Genomic DNA, 16,466 nt, shown 5'->3' on the forward strand with positions numbered 1-16,466 from the left:
CCGGGGGACTAAAATGACTTAGGGTCAGCTAGGGGGATCAGCGTTTGTGATCTGCAACATAATGCATTAATCGGCAATGGCGATATATAATTCAGTTGATATTAATCGGTAACCAATCAGTCAGCAAATCCCTAGAAAAGATATCTAAAAAAAACATAAAAAGCTTAGCTATGTGTCATAGGTAACAGAACAAATTAGTGTCATATCTGATAATATATCTCAATAATAATTAATTAATTGGATTCGTATTTTACAAATAATATTCCAATAAAACTTTGAACACCCTTGTCGCAGGTTTAAAAAAACGATTTTTATTTTTTTAAGTGTTCTTTACTTTTTCAAGGTGCTGTGCTTTCCTTGTAGTCCCCCAAGGAGAACCACCTCACACTTTAAAAACTCATAATACAACTTTACAGTCATGTAGATCATCCAATGTAACACATCATTACATAAAAGTTGCCATTTTTTATGAACTATTCTAGATTTTGACAACAAAAAAAGAAAATATGAACCAAAACCCTGCAAGCCCATCAAATAATCTGAGAAAACATGTATCCACAGATGGTGTTTTTAAAAAAAATCCTCGATGGCATTGAGGCCAAAATACAAAAAGCAAAAAAGTGACACACCACCAACACACTTCAGAGGCAGTCTGCTGCAATTGAGATGAAGCCTACAACAAAATGAGATCAACATAACAGGCGGAAAGTGTAGCAGTCAAAATTAACCATCAGGAGGAGCCGGGCCCAAAAAGCTACTCACCATATCCAAAACCATTCTCCCAAGGCTGGAGTCATTGACAGGAAAGCTGGCCTTCCCTTAAAGCATCCTAATCAGCACTAGTAACACATCCTTAGCCCATGGAGCTCACACTGAGAGAGAGAGCAGGTTTGAAACTACTGTAAACACGTTCAGTTCCGCTGGGTGGTTGGGGGGTTGGGGGGGAGGAAAGAGCAAAGTCCACAGACTAGCGTTAGTCAGCTGTAACGCTCCTCGAGCAGTGGTGAGATAAAACACCATGACAACTACTTAATCACCTCTGTGGGAGTTATTATTATTGGCTAAATCAGCAACATCTCGAAGTTTGCAATGAATTAAAGTTTTACATAATTGTGCTCACTGTGGGCTTCGGTCAAGACTTGTCAACATGTTACTGTTCGGAAATTAAAGTGAGTTGTGTTAAGTCCAACTGCTATGTTTAATTGAGAGGTTAAATGTTTTAAATGTGAGAGGGAAGGAAAGACTTGGTGGATATAGGGGCTTGCGCCGTGGCTTGGCTGTACAGCGTCCCCTTGCTTGTTTTGAAAGCAAACAGTGTCAGAACAGTGTAACCATTGAGGAGAAACCATTTTCTGCCAGGAACTTGAGTGAAAAAAACAAGCCCACGGACACAGGTGAGGCATCTACTTAAAAAAAGACGCAGGCAAACATTACACACAGCCGTCTAATGGACAGGAGCCAGAGCAACCTGTTTAAAGTTATTAATTTACCACTAGATCAAAGCAAATGGAGGACATGTCCTTCCTTAGTGATCATTTGTTCACATTTATTTGTAAACACTACTGTACAACTATACCAAACTTTTTAGAAATACTGTGGCCCAATAGTGAGTAGTTTTACCTTATATTAGTTTTATTTAGTTGTATTTAACCCTTCATAGCTGTTGAAAAAGATTACTTAAACCATCCATTTCCTACCGCCTGTCCCTCTCGGGGTCGCGGGAGGTGCTGAAGCCTATCCCAGTTGCACTCGGGCGGAAGTCGCCACCTCATCGCAGGGCCAACACAGACAGACAACATTCACACTCACAAGGTGAAGTGAAGAAGTTCTGGCTGGATCTTGCCGGACTCACTTGGATGCACAGCAATGGCTCTGGAACCAGTCCTCTTGAGAGGTGCTGGACTCTCTTCCACTCTGGCGTTGCATGCAGTGAGAGGCGACGGGCGGGTGAAATACTTGTTTCCCCGCGGCTCAGAACCTGTACTTTTGAGTTGAACCCGGTAGACGAGAGGGTAGCTTCACTCCTCCTTCGGGTGAGGGGACGGATCCTGGCTGTTGTTTGTGCTTATGCACCAAACAGTAGTACAAAGTACCCGCCCTCTTTTGTTCTGCTGAGGGACTTCAACGTTCACATAGGCAACGACAGTGAAACCCGGAGAGGCATGATTGGGAGAAATGGCCGCCCGCACCTAAACCCAAGTGGTGTTTTGTTATTTGACTTTTGTGCTCGTCACAGATTATCTATAACGAATACCATGTTCAAACTTAAGGGTATTCATTCATTTGGCACCAGGACATTCTAGGCCGCAGTCCGATGATCGACTTTGTGGTTGTGTCACCGAATTTAAAGTTAAAGTTAAAGTACCAATGATTGTCACACACACACACACACACACACACACACACACACACACACACACACACACACACACACACACACACACACACACACACACACACACACACACACACACACACTAGGTGTGGTGAAATTTGTCCTCTGCATTTGACCCATCCCTTTGTTCACCCCCTGGGTGGTGAGGGGAGCAGTGGGCAGCAGCAGTGGCGGCGCCCGGGAATCATTTTTGGTGATTTAACCCCCAATTCCAGAGGTAACTGAAAAAGTTCCTCGGAGGCAAGGCCCTAGGGGTGGATGAGATCTTTTCGGAGTTCCTTAGGGCTCTGGATGCTGTGGGGCAGTCTTGGTTAATAGAACTCTGCAAAATTGCGTGGACATCGGGGGAGGTTCCTCTGGATTGGCAGACCGGGGTGGCGGGTATGTTCCAACTATTGTGGGATCACACTCCTCGGCCTCCCTGGTAACGTCTATTCAGGTGTACTGGAGAGAATGCTACGCCAGATAGTCGAACCTTTGACTCAGGAGGAGCAGTGTGGTTTTCGCCCAGGTTTTGGAACTGTGGACCAGCTCTATACTCTCAACAGGATCCTCGAGGGAGCCAGGGAGTTTGACCGTTTCCCTTGGGAGGTCATGTGGGGAGTGCTCAGAGAGTATGGGGTGTCTGACTGTCTCATTGTGGCGGTCTGTTCCGTGTATGATCGGTGTCAGAGCTTGATCCGCATTGCTGGCAGTAAGTCAGACCTAGTACCAGTGAGGGTTGGACTCCACCAGGGCTGCCCTTTGTCACCGGTTTTGTTCTTAACTTTTATGGACATAATTTCTCGGTGCAGCCAGGGTGTTGTGGGGATCCGGTTTGGTGGCTGCAGGATTAAGTCTCTGCTTTTTGCAGATGTTGTGATCTTGCTGGTTTCATCCAACCAGGATCTTCAACTATCACTGGATCGGTTTGCAGCCGAGTGTGAAGCGATTTGGATGAGAATCAGCACCCCCAAGTCCGAGTCCATGGTTCGCGCCTGGAAAAGGGTGGAGTGCCATCTCCGGGTTGGGAAGGAAATCTTGCCCCGAGTGGAGAAGTTCAAGTACCTCAGAGTCTTGTTCACAAGTGAGGGAAGAGTGGATGGTGAGCTCAACAGGCAGATTGGTGCAGCATTTACAGTGATGCGGACCCTTATCGGTCCGTCATGGTAAAAAAGAACTGAGCCGGAAGGAAAAGCTCTCTATTTACCGGTCGATCAATGTTCCTACCCTCACCTATGGTCATGAGCTTTGGGTTATGACTGAAAGGACAAGATCACGGGTACAAGCGGTCAAAATGAGTTTCCTCCGTCGGGGGGCGGGTCTCTCCCTTAGAGATAGGGTGAGAAACTCTGTCATTCGGGAGCAGCTCAGAGTAGAGACTCTGCTCCTCCACATCGAGAGGAGCCAGATGAGGTGGTTCAGGCATCTAGTCAGGACGCCTCCCTGGGGAGGTGTTAAGGGCACGTCCGACCGGTGGGAGGCCACGGGAAAGACCCAGGACACGTTGGGGGGACTATGTCTCCCAGCTGGCCTGGGAACGCCTCAGGATCCTAAGGGAAGAGCTGGACGAAGTAGCTGGGGAAAGGTAGGTCTGGGCTTCTCTGCTACGGTTGCCGCCCCCGCGACCCGACTTTGGATAAGCGGAAGAAGATGGATAGATGTATGGAAGTTAAAGTACCGTATTTTCTATACAATAGAGCGCGCCAGGATGTAAGCCGCACCCACTAAATTTGATAAGAAAAAAATATTTCTACATGTATAAGGCACACCAAACTATAAGCTGCAGATATATGGATGGATGGATCTTTATTGTCATTGCACAAGTACAACCAAATTTCAGCACAAACCTGTCCAAGATTAGACAAATTGTACAGGTGGAACAAACAGGAACACTGATGGGTCGCCACATACGGCGCCCCATACATTGCGAATTATTTACACAGTAAGATTCTGTAAGTGGTTTATACAGTGAACCTTTATTGTTTCCAAACGGTGTCTGTAACACGGTAGTAAACGGATGATTAAACAAAACAGAAATCATCATCATGGACCCACTCCAATTTTTGCTTGCAATTTAAGCCATAACAATTGGCCGAGAAACAGCTCTTATCTCAAAACACACAAAGTTGGGGCACTCTTAAGTTGTGGTACAACCGTATTTGCATTTGTAGACCATGCACTCTGTGACTATAGGCAAGAATATATTGCATATATCGTATTTTCCGGACTATAGAGTGCACCGGGATATAAACTGTACCCACTAAATTAAAAAACAAAACAAAAAAAACAACATATTAGTCACACCGGACTATAAGCTGCAGGTATATATACCTTGCAAAATTAGTTATTTACACACTAAGATTCTGTAAATGTTTATTCACATACCTTAATTGTTTCAAAACGGTGCCTGTCACACGGCTGATCAAACAAAACAGAAGTCATCGTCATGGACCCACTGGCTGTGGAAGCTAGCTCTCCAATCAGCTAAACAGACTCAATAACTCCACGGTGACGTTTTGGTTAATTTAATGAGGAATTTGTGAAACTGAAACAATACAAAAAGAATGCCGTTGTAAGTTATTAATACTAACACAGACACTTAGCATATTAGTTAAAGCTAACGAGGCTAGCGTCATTACATTACGATAGCATGTACAAATATACATGAAAACACTCTTACAGACATTATACATGGGATGGTTTAGTAAGTATAAACAGTTGCTTGGAGTGATAAATAAAGAACCCATACAAGTAGAATAATAATAAAAATAGATTTGTATAGCGCTTTTCATCAACTAGATGCTCACATTCACACTTCGGTGGTGGTAAGCTACATTTGTAGTCACAACTGCCCTGGGGTAGACTGACGGAAGCGTGGCTGCCAATTTGCGCCTATGGCCCCTCCGACCACCACCAATCATTAATTCACCAGTGTGAGCAGCACTGGGGGCAAGGGTGAAGTGTCTTGCCCAAGGACACAACAGCAAGAGGTGGGGAGCGAACCTATCATCGCCGTTAGCAAAGAAAAATCCCAAAATTAGCCACTTTGTCTATAAGCCACAGGGTCCAAATTGTAGGAAAAAAGTAGCGCCTTATTGTCCGGAATTTACGGGGTTTTATATTGTGCTCCTGAGATAATGTTGCTGATCAATTTAAATGTATTATTAATTGATTTTATAAAAAAAACATTTTTCAATATCAAATCGTTCAAGTAAGTCTAAAAATGTTTAAAGTTAAAATAAGGATACCTTTTTTTTTAATTCAGGCAAATTGATGCGCTTTCAATCTTTTCTGTAACAGACCAAAACAATGTTAATAAAGTTATTATTTGTTGTAAGTTGATTTCATTGATTTCTTCCTTAATGTTAAAAAGGATACAATGTTATGCAGACGTGTACTTATAACAATGTTATAGACAAATGACACTGTTTGTAGTCACGACGGAGAGTGTAAAGGATGGGGATGTTTTATTCTTTCTAAAAGGGGTGTAACAGAAAATGATTGGGAAGCACTGACTCAAACAAACATGTAATAATGATTATATAATGGCAACAGTCAAAGTCGAGAACAAATTAAAGTACTTTCCATTGCCTCTGAAATGGAAAATAGTTTAAGCACATTTAAAAAATTCTAAAGAGTAACCTCCTGCTTATACCTGGAATTTGTGTAGAAATATGGTCACCAAGTAGCACCTTAAAATGATTCTGCTTTGCAAATACTCATACCATTTCTGATACCACCACCTGCCATCATTGTTTCAGTTCAAATACAGTATGTGGCTTGTTCTAACAAGTAGTGCCACGGACTTGCAATGTATACCGGGATTTTAAGCAAAATTAGCAATTACAAAATTAGCAAAAGGAAATGTAATTGACTTCTATTCCACTCAATCTTTGGTTAATCAATTTTATATAATTATATTGCTATTTAAATGGGTGGCAATGGCTCAGAAGGTAGAAGATCATCCTGATATTGTATCATTTCACCTAATTTGCCTGAAGTGCCGCCCACACTGTTGTAAGAATATAAATGGATGTTTGGTGCCGGTGCTGTTTCATCTCACGCAGTTGTGACTACAGATGTAGCTTTAGTTAGCAATATGGGTATCTTGAAAGGTGCTATATGTTACGTTTTCTGGTCTGGAATTAAGGATGCAGGGCAAGGAAGGCGCTGTGAAGGCAAGAAGTTTGTTTAGGGAAGACACAAATTGTGCAAAACATATCTAGTGCAGCATAGAAGTGCACAAACGGAAAACAGTTGTTGGGGTAGAAATTACAGGAAAATAGCTAACAAAGTCAAAACGGAAATGTGGGATCATGACAATATAAATCCAATCCATCGTCATCGCTGAGTACCACTAGAGGGAGCCTAGTGTCAGTACGCTTCGAGATGCAAGCATTTACTCAAGACCAAGTGAGGGCCCTGGTACCTTGTCCTGTATGTATTTGTTTAACCAGAGTTTGTCTGCACCTGCACAGCTGAATCAGACATGCTGGAGGCATGTACAGAAAAAGCCCCTATTAGGGCAATGGGTCACCAGGAGAAGATAAAGCAACACTATTCATAACTCCCTATTGTTTAAAGTGCACACACCAGCAGAAAAACATATTTTGCAGGGGCCAGCAACAATATGATGGTTAAATATACAAGTTCCGCACACAAAGGGGGAATGGGAATGTCAGATATGCTTACCACAACTGTAAAAACAGTCCACACACATGTAAAAACTCTGGCAAATTCCACCCAATTCAATATTTGTCAAAGAATCCTGTGAAACTTATGCCTGCCAGATGCTCTTCAATGTCAGCCAAACCCGGTTGTTCAGTCTGTGGAATATTTTCAGAGTAGTAATGATAGCTGTGTGAGCCGTTCGTATAATCACAGCGGTTGGAGTGTGAGTGCACGTGGAGTTCAAGCCTAAACTACCACCAGAGCGGGCAGTAGCGGCCTTGAAATGCGGCAGCTCACCTCGTCATATTCTTCTGGACAGCCCACAGCTCCGTCTCCTGGACTGTAGTTTGCACTGTACAGCTGCGGCTCCGGGCCTGCAAGAAAGAAGAGAAGTACAACGTGTTTAATGTGCGCAGGCAGTGTAAACATTACATCATTGTGCAAAGGAAGCTTTGCAAACACAGGAAAGTGGTGACGTTTGCACACAAACAAAAAAGAAGAATCATTTAAATGGGTAATGTTACAACACTAGAAAAACTAAAAGCAACACCACGGTGATAAAGATAGTCTTTCTTGTGCTTTGTGAAGTGAACAATCAGCACATTTTAGAAGTTGTGCCCTTGCACAAAGCACAATTATGTAACGTTTACACTCACATTTCAAGGGCTATAGGGTGTCATGTGATGAGGACACGAGTAAAATACAATAACAATAAAAACCCAATGCGTGAACCCGCATCAGATTGGTCACAACACTGACGTCTTGTGTAAAATGCACCTAAACACAAGAGGGAAGTAACCTGAGACGGGCTAGGTGGAGTCTCAAGTATCAGCCTGATAGAGCTTCAATAGGGCACCGTTCTGGAAGCAGTCAGTAGACCCAGTGGTCTTATATAACTGTCCACGTTTGTGCACATTGCAGGCCATATAAGTGAGATGAGACTGCAGACATGCCACAGCCAGGACGGGGGATGAGGCATTTCTATACCCTGCAGCTATGTCTTTTATTAAAAACAAAAACCTGTCTGCAACAAAAGCTACAGGTGGAGGCTGTGAGATAGTAAAGCAGGTTTTTATTCCAGACATGCACATAAACAATTTATAGTAAAGTAGAGAGGGATAGTGAGCCAGTGAGGATGGCAACCTGATTCATGACTTCAAACTACAAAAAATAAGCAGAAGATGTAGTTGTTTCTCAACACAAATGGGAAAATGACCAGAAACAAGAAATCAAAACACATAGAAATGTTAACTATGACTCTGTGTTTCTAAAACATGAATTTGGCCTGCCACAGAAAGATTTGGTGTACATTTTTGATTTGTTCAAATTCTGCGTATTCACGTATTCACTGTAGTTTAAACTCAGTAGAAGGCATCATAACTCTTCTTAACACACATCATAATCACATAACCACAACTGACTTGGTCACACATTAGCATGCATTTCCAATGGGGTTGAAACAATTCCTCGAGTAATTTGAGTACCTCGATTACAGAAATTGATCAATGATTTTTCTCTGCCTTGAGAAATCTTTTTTTTTATGGTAAACCTAAAAGCATGATATGGCTGTTAGCTAGTGACAGAAGATAAGTTAGTTGTGCTAGCTAAAACTGAACCTAGCCTATAGCATGAATTGAAGTTTAAAGATTGTATGGTGACAGTCAGTAGTAACAGCAATGTAATGTTAGTTTGAATCAAACAAATGTTTATTAGCGCTAATCTCTAATTTGCGAGCATACGCTACTTCCTGTGTAAGGTCAAAAACATAATTTTACAATAAATGTATTTTAGGCTGAAGGACAATGGCTGTAAAAATGCGAGTGAATGTGATTTACTGTATGTTCAAATGTGTTAAAAAATTTACATTTGATGCTGTTTCTCAAGTGAAGACAAATACAAACCCCGTTTCCATATGAGTTGGGAAATTGTGTTAGATGTAAATATAAACGGAATACAATGATTTGCAAATCATTTTCAACCCATATTCAGTTGAATATGCTACAAAGACAACATATTTGATGTTCAAACTGATAAACAATTTTTTTTAGCAAATAATCATTAACTTTAGAATTTGATGCCAGCAACACGTGACAAAGAAGTTGGGAAAGGTGGCAATAAATACTGATAAAGTTGAGGAATGCTCATCAAACACTTATTTGGAACATCCCACAGGTGAACAGGCAAATTGGGAACAGGTGGGTGCCATAATTGGGTGTAAAAGTAGATTCCATGAAATGCTCAGTCATTCACAAACAAGGATGGGGCGAGAGTCACCACTTTGTCAACAAATGCGTGAGAAAATTGTTGAACAGTTTAAGAAAAACCTTTCTCAACCAGCTATTGCAAAGAATTTAGGGATTTCACCATCTACGGTCCGTAATATCATCAAAGGGTTCAGACAATCCGGTGAAATCACTGCACGTAAGCAGCTAAGCCCGTGACCTTCGATCCCTCAGGCTGTACTGCATCAACAAGCGACATCAGTGTGTAAAGGATATCACCACATGGGCTCAGGAACACTTCAGAAACCCACTGTCAGTAACTACAGTTGGTCGCTACATCTGTAAGTGCAAGTTAAAACTCTCCTATGCAAGGCGAAAACCGTTTATCAGCAACACCCAGAAACACCGTCGGCTTTGCTGGACCTGAGCTCATCTAAGATGGACTGATACAAAGTGGAAAAGTGTTCTGTGGTCTGACGAGTCTACATTTCAAATTGTTTTTGGAAACTGTGGACGTCGTGTCCTCCGGACCAAAGAGGAAAAGAACCATCCGGATTGTTACAGGCGCAAAGTTGAAAAGCCAGCATCTGTGATGGTATGGGGGTGTATTAGTGCCCAAGACATGGGTAACTTACACATCCTTGAAGGCACCATTAATGCTGAAAGGTACATACAGGTTTTGGAGCAACATATGTTGCCATCCAAGCAACGTTACCATGGACGCCCCTGCTTATTTCAGCAAGACAATGCCAATCTACGTGTTACATCAACGTGGCTTAATAGTAAAAGAGTGCGAGTACTAGACTGGCCTGCCTGTAGTCCAAACCTGTCTCCCATTGAAAATGTGTGGCGCATTATGAAGCCTAAAATACCACAACAGAGACCCCCGGACTGTTGAACAACTTAAGCTGTACATTAAGCAAGAATGGGAAAGAATTCCACCTGAAAAGCTTAAAAAATGTGTCTCTTCAGTTCCCAAATGTTTACTGAGTGTTGTTAAAAGGAAAGGCCATGTAACACAGTGGTGAACATGCCCTTTCCCAACTACTTTGGCACGTGTTGCAGCCATGAAATTCCAAGTTAATTATTATTTGCAAAAAATAAATAAAGTTTATGAGTTTGAACATCAAATATCTTGTATTTGTAGTGCATTCAATTGAATATGGGTTGAAAAGGATTTGCAAATCATTGTATTCCGTTTGTATTTACATCTAACACAATTTCCCAACTCATTTGGAAACAGGGTTTATACATTTTTCTTATAAATTGCCCCTTAATAAAAAAAAAACATGTTTTATACAATTACTTGAATTACCAAAGGAATTTTCAGTAGAATATCCGATAAAATATTCGATGCAGCACAAATGGTGTGTACATTATCTTTAAAATCAGCACACGCTTACATGGACTACAGGAAACATCATGAATGTTTATTTAAACTTGCCTGCAGCGGGAAAATAAACCAATATCCGTTTGTTATAACATTATGTTCTGTTGTTAAATAAGGTTTAATAACATAAGATAACACTGCACTTTTCTTATGACAAAACCAAAAAGCTCTGTTTTACCCGTCCACACACAAAAACTTTTTTGTCATGGCCAATACATGCAAATTACACAACATAATTTATGGCCAGAGATACATTGAGTTGTACACGAAACATCATGTGTCGAGGATTTTTGTTTCACATTTGTCATTGTACTATAAAAAAAGACACTGCCTGAGATTTCAGAAGGTCAATATTAACGACACCGCTGTGTAGCAACCAGGAGCAGGAACAATAAAGAAACTTTGGACAGGCAACGGAGAGAGGGAACATTAAATTATTTAGACGAACAGGACTCTCAGCCCTCAGTCGGGCTCTGAAATATCGCCAATCTGCCTGTGTGTTCGTGCAGCTAAGGCTTTCAAGTGCATCACTTATTAATGTGTGGGGTGTAACGAGACCTATTCAAGCTTTGGAAAAGAGGACTAATAGTATCAATGTGAGTAAGTGGATTGTGGGAAGCAGCGCTTTGATGTTGACGTTTATATTTTTAATATATTCAGATGACAGGAAACTTGACATTAAATGTGTTTGACTTGCCTCCATTGCTGATTGCTGAAATTCCTCTGTGGAAGTCTTCATAACTGATTACTCCCAGGCCGCTGGGATCAAGAAACCTGGTCAGATCTTTTACCTGGAACATAGAAGCAAGGTCAAATTATTTACATTTCAAAGTCTTGTTTCGCATTGAGGTAAATTACATTTGTGACGCCCCCTATGGGTTGTAGTGAAAATGCTTTCCAAAGACACGCTAGCATAGATGTGCTACATACATCCAACCATCCATTTTCTATCAATATCAACACAATATTTTAAAAAAATAGTTCCATATTCTATTTTACATCCATCTATTTTCTACAGTTTTTTTTCCCTTTTGGCTTCGTGGGGGGCTGGAGCCTATCCAAGCTGCAGGTGTACCCTGCGGTAGGCAGGGTACACCCTGGACAAGTTGCCACCTCATCGCAGGGCCAACACAGATAGACAACATTCACACTCACATTCACGCACTAGGGCAAATTTAGTGTTGCCAGTCAATTAGCTTAAAATGTTCATAATCATTACATAGATGGTCAATAACTTATGAGCAACTACCATATTGACCTGAATATAAGACATTTTTCCCTACAGTATGTTTGGGGTTTAGTGGTTTTACAGTATTTCATTTTAGGGAAAACACTTTTTTTTCTTTTATTGAGATTGAGACTCCAGCACCCCCCGCGACCCCAAAAAAGGGACAAGCGGTAGAAAATGGTTGGATGGATGAAAACAAATTCTTTAAAATGAATAAATCGATTAAATGCCCTGAGATTTAAAATGAGGGGTTGTCTTATTTTCTGAGTCATCTTTGGTTTGGGTCAATAGAAATTGCAAAGTTCAGACTTTTTGGCAGAGGGTAGCCATGTTTTTCCAACCAATATTTTACATCCATATGCTTGTCAGTCACCTAAAAATGTGTATGAAATGTAATGTCTCTGAACACCTTGAAGTTAGTGGTTTGGTAGAGGGCGTCGTGTGAAACAAGACAATCCCAATAATGGGGTCAAAGTTTGTGGTTTAGATAATAGCACAGTCAGGAATCCCAGTAAGGGTGCGTGTTTTGACCAATGGTCCCCTGATGCGTGCAGCAGTTCAGGAACAGAATAGTTAAATTGAAAAAACAAACAAATACAGTCAAGTATATCTATTTGTATTAATGATGAAGGTTTTAGGGACATAAGCATTAATAGACTGAATGTAGCTAAATATAGCAGCAAAACCCAACATTGACAAGCAAAAGAAAGCTAACTTTCACAGTAGTTTTATGAAAGAGAGATTTTTAGATGCATTTCAGAATTTACAAGAATGTGTAAAGGAATTACACATTTCTTTTTGTTCAAAATTAAATGACAGTCATTATATGAAGCAGCTTTTTTGCAGTATCTCTGCACTCCAGTGTTAAAAGGGTTACGTTAGGGCACCTACATACTGTATATTCCACCAGGCGGTAACCTAGCAACAAGAGCATGCTTCCGTCACTGCAGCACCTCAGTGAATAAAAATAACCGCGAGCGGATGGGAAAGAATGTGAAGAAACTCCAGGGTCCATTACTGATGCTGAATGTGTGGTGACCTGCATTCAAAGAGACGTTTTGGACAGCGTGGGGATCGTATCTGCGGAGCTGACAGCTGCAGCGAACAATCAAAATTTACACACAAATAACAGACCGGCACATGCCATGGGACAGAAAAATTACACAAACCCACTATTACAATCCAATTACTGACAAAAGAGGCTGTGTGAGATGCTGAAAGCATGTAAGCGAGGTTTCTGCGGTTAAGGCACTAAGAATTCTGGAACAAAGCCTCTTGTTCTGTAATTATGTATCAGTTACACATGCAAACAAGCTGATCTGCTCAGAAATTCTGATCTCTGACTCAAGGCTCGAAGAAGGCTCTAACTGCTAATAAACAAAGCTGCATTTGTGATTTATGACAGCTGTTGAGCTGGTAATTAAAGCCCAAAGACAGTTAAACAAATGGCGCTTCATGTAAGGAATAAGCTTGCGAAACAAATTTTGCCATGATAACAACTTTCCATATATTGGTTAGGCTGTAAAGAACATCTTTCGTGGTGTCACAAAATGAATACGGCTGTTCTTTTCCATTTCACAGTGGGGCAATGTGTTCTATGCAGCTATATGCAGAAACGCCTCGGCGGCGGAAGGTGAGAAAGCGGAGGTGTGACTTGTCTTGATGGCAGTTTCTATACAGAGTTAAGAACGAACATTGAACTTGTTTGTTATGAGTTCAACAGACAGTACCAAAAACACTAGTGTCTCTTTATCACTATAATAATAACAGAACCATTACAGAACCATTTCATTTTGCTGTTGATGTATGCGGTAACATAGTGCGTCATTTTAAATATGTAAATTATTTCCCTATTGTTTTTAATTCTTTAGTACCATGGTATTTTATTAGTATTGTACAACCCTTAAAACAACCCTAATAACAACAATTATTATTATAATATATATATATATATATATATATATATATATATATATATATATATATATATATATATATATATATATATATACACATACATATACACACACACACATACATACATACATATATACACACACAAACATATATACACACATACATACATATACACACACACTAATATATATATATATATACATATGCATACATAAAAACACACATATGTACATATATATGTAATATATATATATATAGATAGATAGGTATTAGGGCTGTCAAGTGATTATTTTTTTAATCAAAATAATTAAACTCATGAACTATGATTATTCATGATTAATCACATGTTATTATTTGCTTGCATGAATAAAATTAGTTTAAGAAAATACCTTATTATTTGGATACAAATGCAATTTTGAAGTCAGAATGCCATACAGGAACATTTTTGAAATGTTATTAAATTGATTAAGTGCACTTTTTGAAAGTCTTTGCAATAATACAGCAAACAAGGTACAGGTATGAATAAATAACATAGTAAACACACTCATAAACTACTAAACAGTGCACCATTTATATCTGCATTTGTGCTTCTTTAGTTTAACCAGTTGTTTAAACAAACAAGCTCTTTTACCTTTTCAGATGACAATGCTGATCTCTTTTTTTCCTACAATGTGACTCTAGCCCGTTATATTTACTTACAGATGTTCAATTGTATCCAGTAAGCAAAATAAATTCAGCTTCAGCCAGTAGATGCAACTTGATGCTCTTGTTTGTGTAGTATAGTTGGCTCATCCTTGTTGTAATTGTGCCTCTCCAAGTAATTGCACAACAGCTCAGCAGTGGTGATATGAATGACATCTTCTTGCAGCACTTGGTCCTCCCAGATGTTAAGTGTCCTACATGCAGAGGTTGTCCATTTAACAAAGGCATTGTTTAATTCATCTGTTGTACTTTTGTTGACAACAATGACACAGGTAAACTGCCAGCGCAGCAGTCTCCTCTGCTTGTTGTGGATTTAGCATTCATGCTGGCGACACCATCCTCGAGTACGTGTTTCGTTTTAAGATGTTATTCTAAACTTGATGTGCGCTGATGATAACATTTGTCACTACAATACCAACAAGTTACCTCAGTCTTATCTAAACTTCTGTTTCCAGGCGAGATTGGCCGCCTCTCATTGTGATCACACATCGTGTAACAATGCGCGCGTCTTCCGAGTTAAGCCTTATCACAAATTTTCATTCATTAATTTATGATAACGCAATACTTTTTTTAAATTAATCACATGAATTAACATGTTAACGTTGACAGCCCTAATGTATGTGTGTGTATATTAGGGATGATACTCAAAACCGGTTTTCCCGGTTGTTCGATAAGAAAAGAACCAAGTCCTCGGACTCGAATCCTTTTTTGAGAACCGGTACCCGTTATCGAGACCACTATAGTAAAGAAAAAGAGTTGGTTCTTTATTCGAATCCCTCGGAACGAATCCCGTCCCGACCAGAAATGCCCCGTGAGACATCACAAGAAATTACGTCACATAGCTCAGTCATTAGGCGCAGATAGGGAAAGCAGTAAAAACAATACACCAGAAAAAGCGCTCCAAGGTGTAATAAAGTTCAAAACAAAAGGTATAATCCAATGAATAACTTTACTGAGAGATTTGAGCAGAGTACAAACACATGACAAACACTTTTACGACCAACCGGAAACATAGCAACCAGGCTAGCAACGCACCTCCTTTACGGCAGCTGTCGCAACGTTCTTAAAGCAACCGCAGCACATACATATATATACAACATATATGACATGATCTCCCTTTTTTAACTTTTGTTTTTCTTTCCTTGTAAACAAAACAAAATCACACTGTATATGTGTTGTCTGTCTAATTATAAATAATGCAGACGAGGCGCGTTGGCTGAGTTCTTGACGTTTACTTTCACAGCGTGCTCATAACCTCATTCTTAGCTGCCGGCGTGACGACATGCAACAACACTTTTCGGGGCTACCGCGCATGCTCGTCACTCCCGTTGCATGCTGGGTAGTGTAGTTGTTATATTCCCTAGCCTAGCTCATAACATCACATCTTTCCCCCTATAAAGAAATAATGTTAACTCAATAAAGTGTATTTCTTTTTTTTGGCTTTAACTTTTCATTTTTAGCATTTTAACCACATTTGCAAACAACTTTTCTCTTCATAGAATTTTCTTTCAATAAAGAAATAAAGTGCAAAAATGTCAAAGCATCATAACAAACAGTTATGTCAAATAGCAGCAGAAGTGCACTTTTTGGAGAGCTGTATTATTTTAAGTTTTGTGCCCAAGGGACTGATTTTATTTAACACTATATTATTATTTATACACCTATAGTGATCACAGAGACAGGTTGTTTTTGTGTTACTGTATACATTTGTTTTTCTGAAAAATCACACTTAATATACTTTGGGTAACAACAGTCAATATTTATTTATTTTATTTTATTGTTTTAGGGGGGGTAACAGTCAATATTTATTTATTTATTAGATTTTATTTTTTTCTTGTATAATAAAAGTGAGCTTTTGTTAAACCAAATATTGTTTTTTTTTCATATACAACAACCTATCTAGACTCGATAAGAGAATCGACAAGGAATCGGTTCGATAAGAGGATTCGATAATAGGCT

At 39.9% G+C, this 16,466-nt stretch overlaps 1 protein-coding gene across 3 annotated transcripts in view; it reads right to left on the reverse strand.

Moving 5' to 3' along the window:
- The window catches only part of rab11fip3 (RAB11 family interacting protein 3 (class II)), a 54,914-nt gene that overhangs the window by 20,074 nt on the left and 18,374 nt on the right, over positions 1–16,466 (reverse strand). For 2 of the 3 annotated variants that reach the window (XM_062055898.1, XM_062055899.1), the window contains exons 2-3: positions 11,358–11,451; positions 7,346–7,422 (exon numbers count right to left, since the gene is read on the reverse strand). In XM_062055898.1, coding sequence (XP_061911882.1) covers positions 7,346–7,422; positions 11,358–11,451 — 171 coding nt within the window. Of the gene's footprint in view, positions 1–762; positions 896–7,345; positions 7,423–11,357; positions 11,452–16,466 lie in introns of those variants that run through there. The other variant, XM_062055900.1, reaches the window with a different exon arrangement.

The sequence above is a fragment of the Entelurus aequoreus genome, linkage group LG08, assembly GCF_033978785.1.
Source record: "Entelurus aequoreus isolate RoL-2023_Sb linkage group LG08, RoL_Eaeq_v1.1, whole genome shotgun sequence".
Taxonomy (NCBI): domain Eukaryota; kingdom Metazoa; phylum Chordata; class Actinopteri; order Syngnathiformes; family Syngnathidae; genus Entelurus; species Entelurus aequoreus.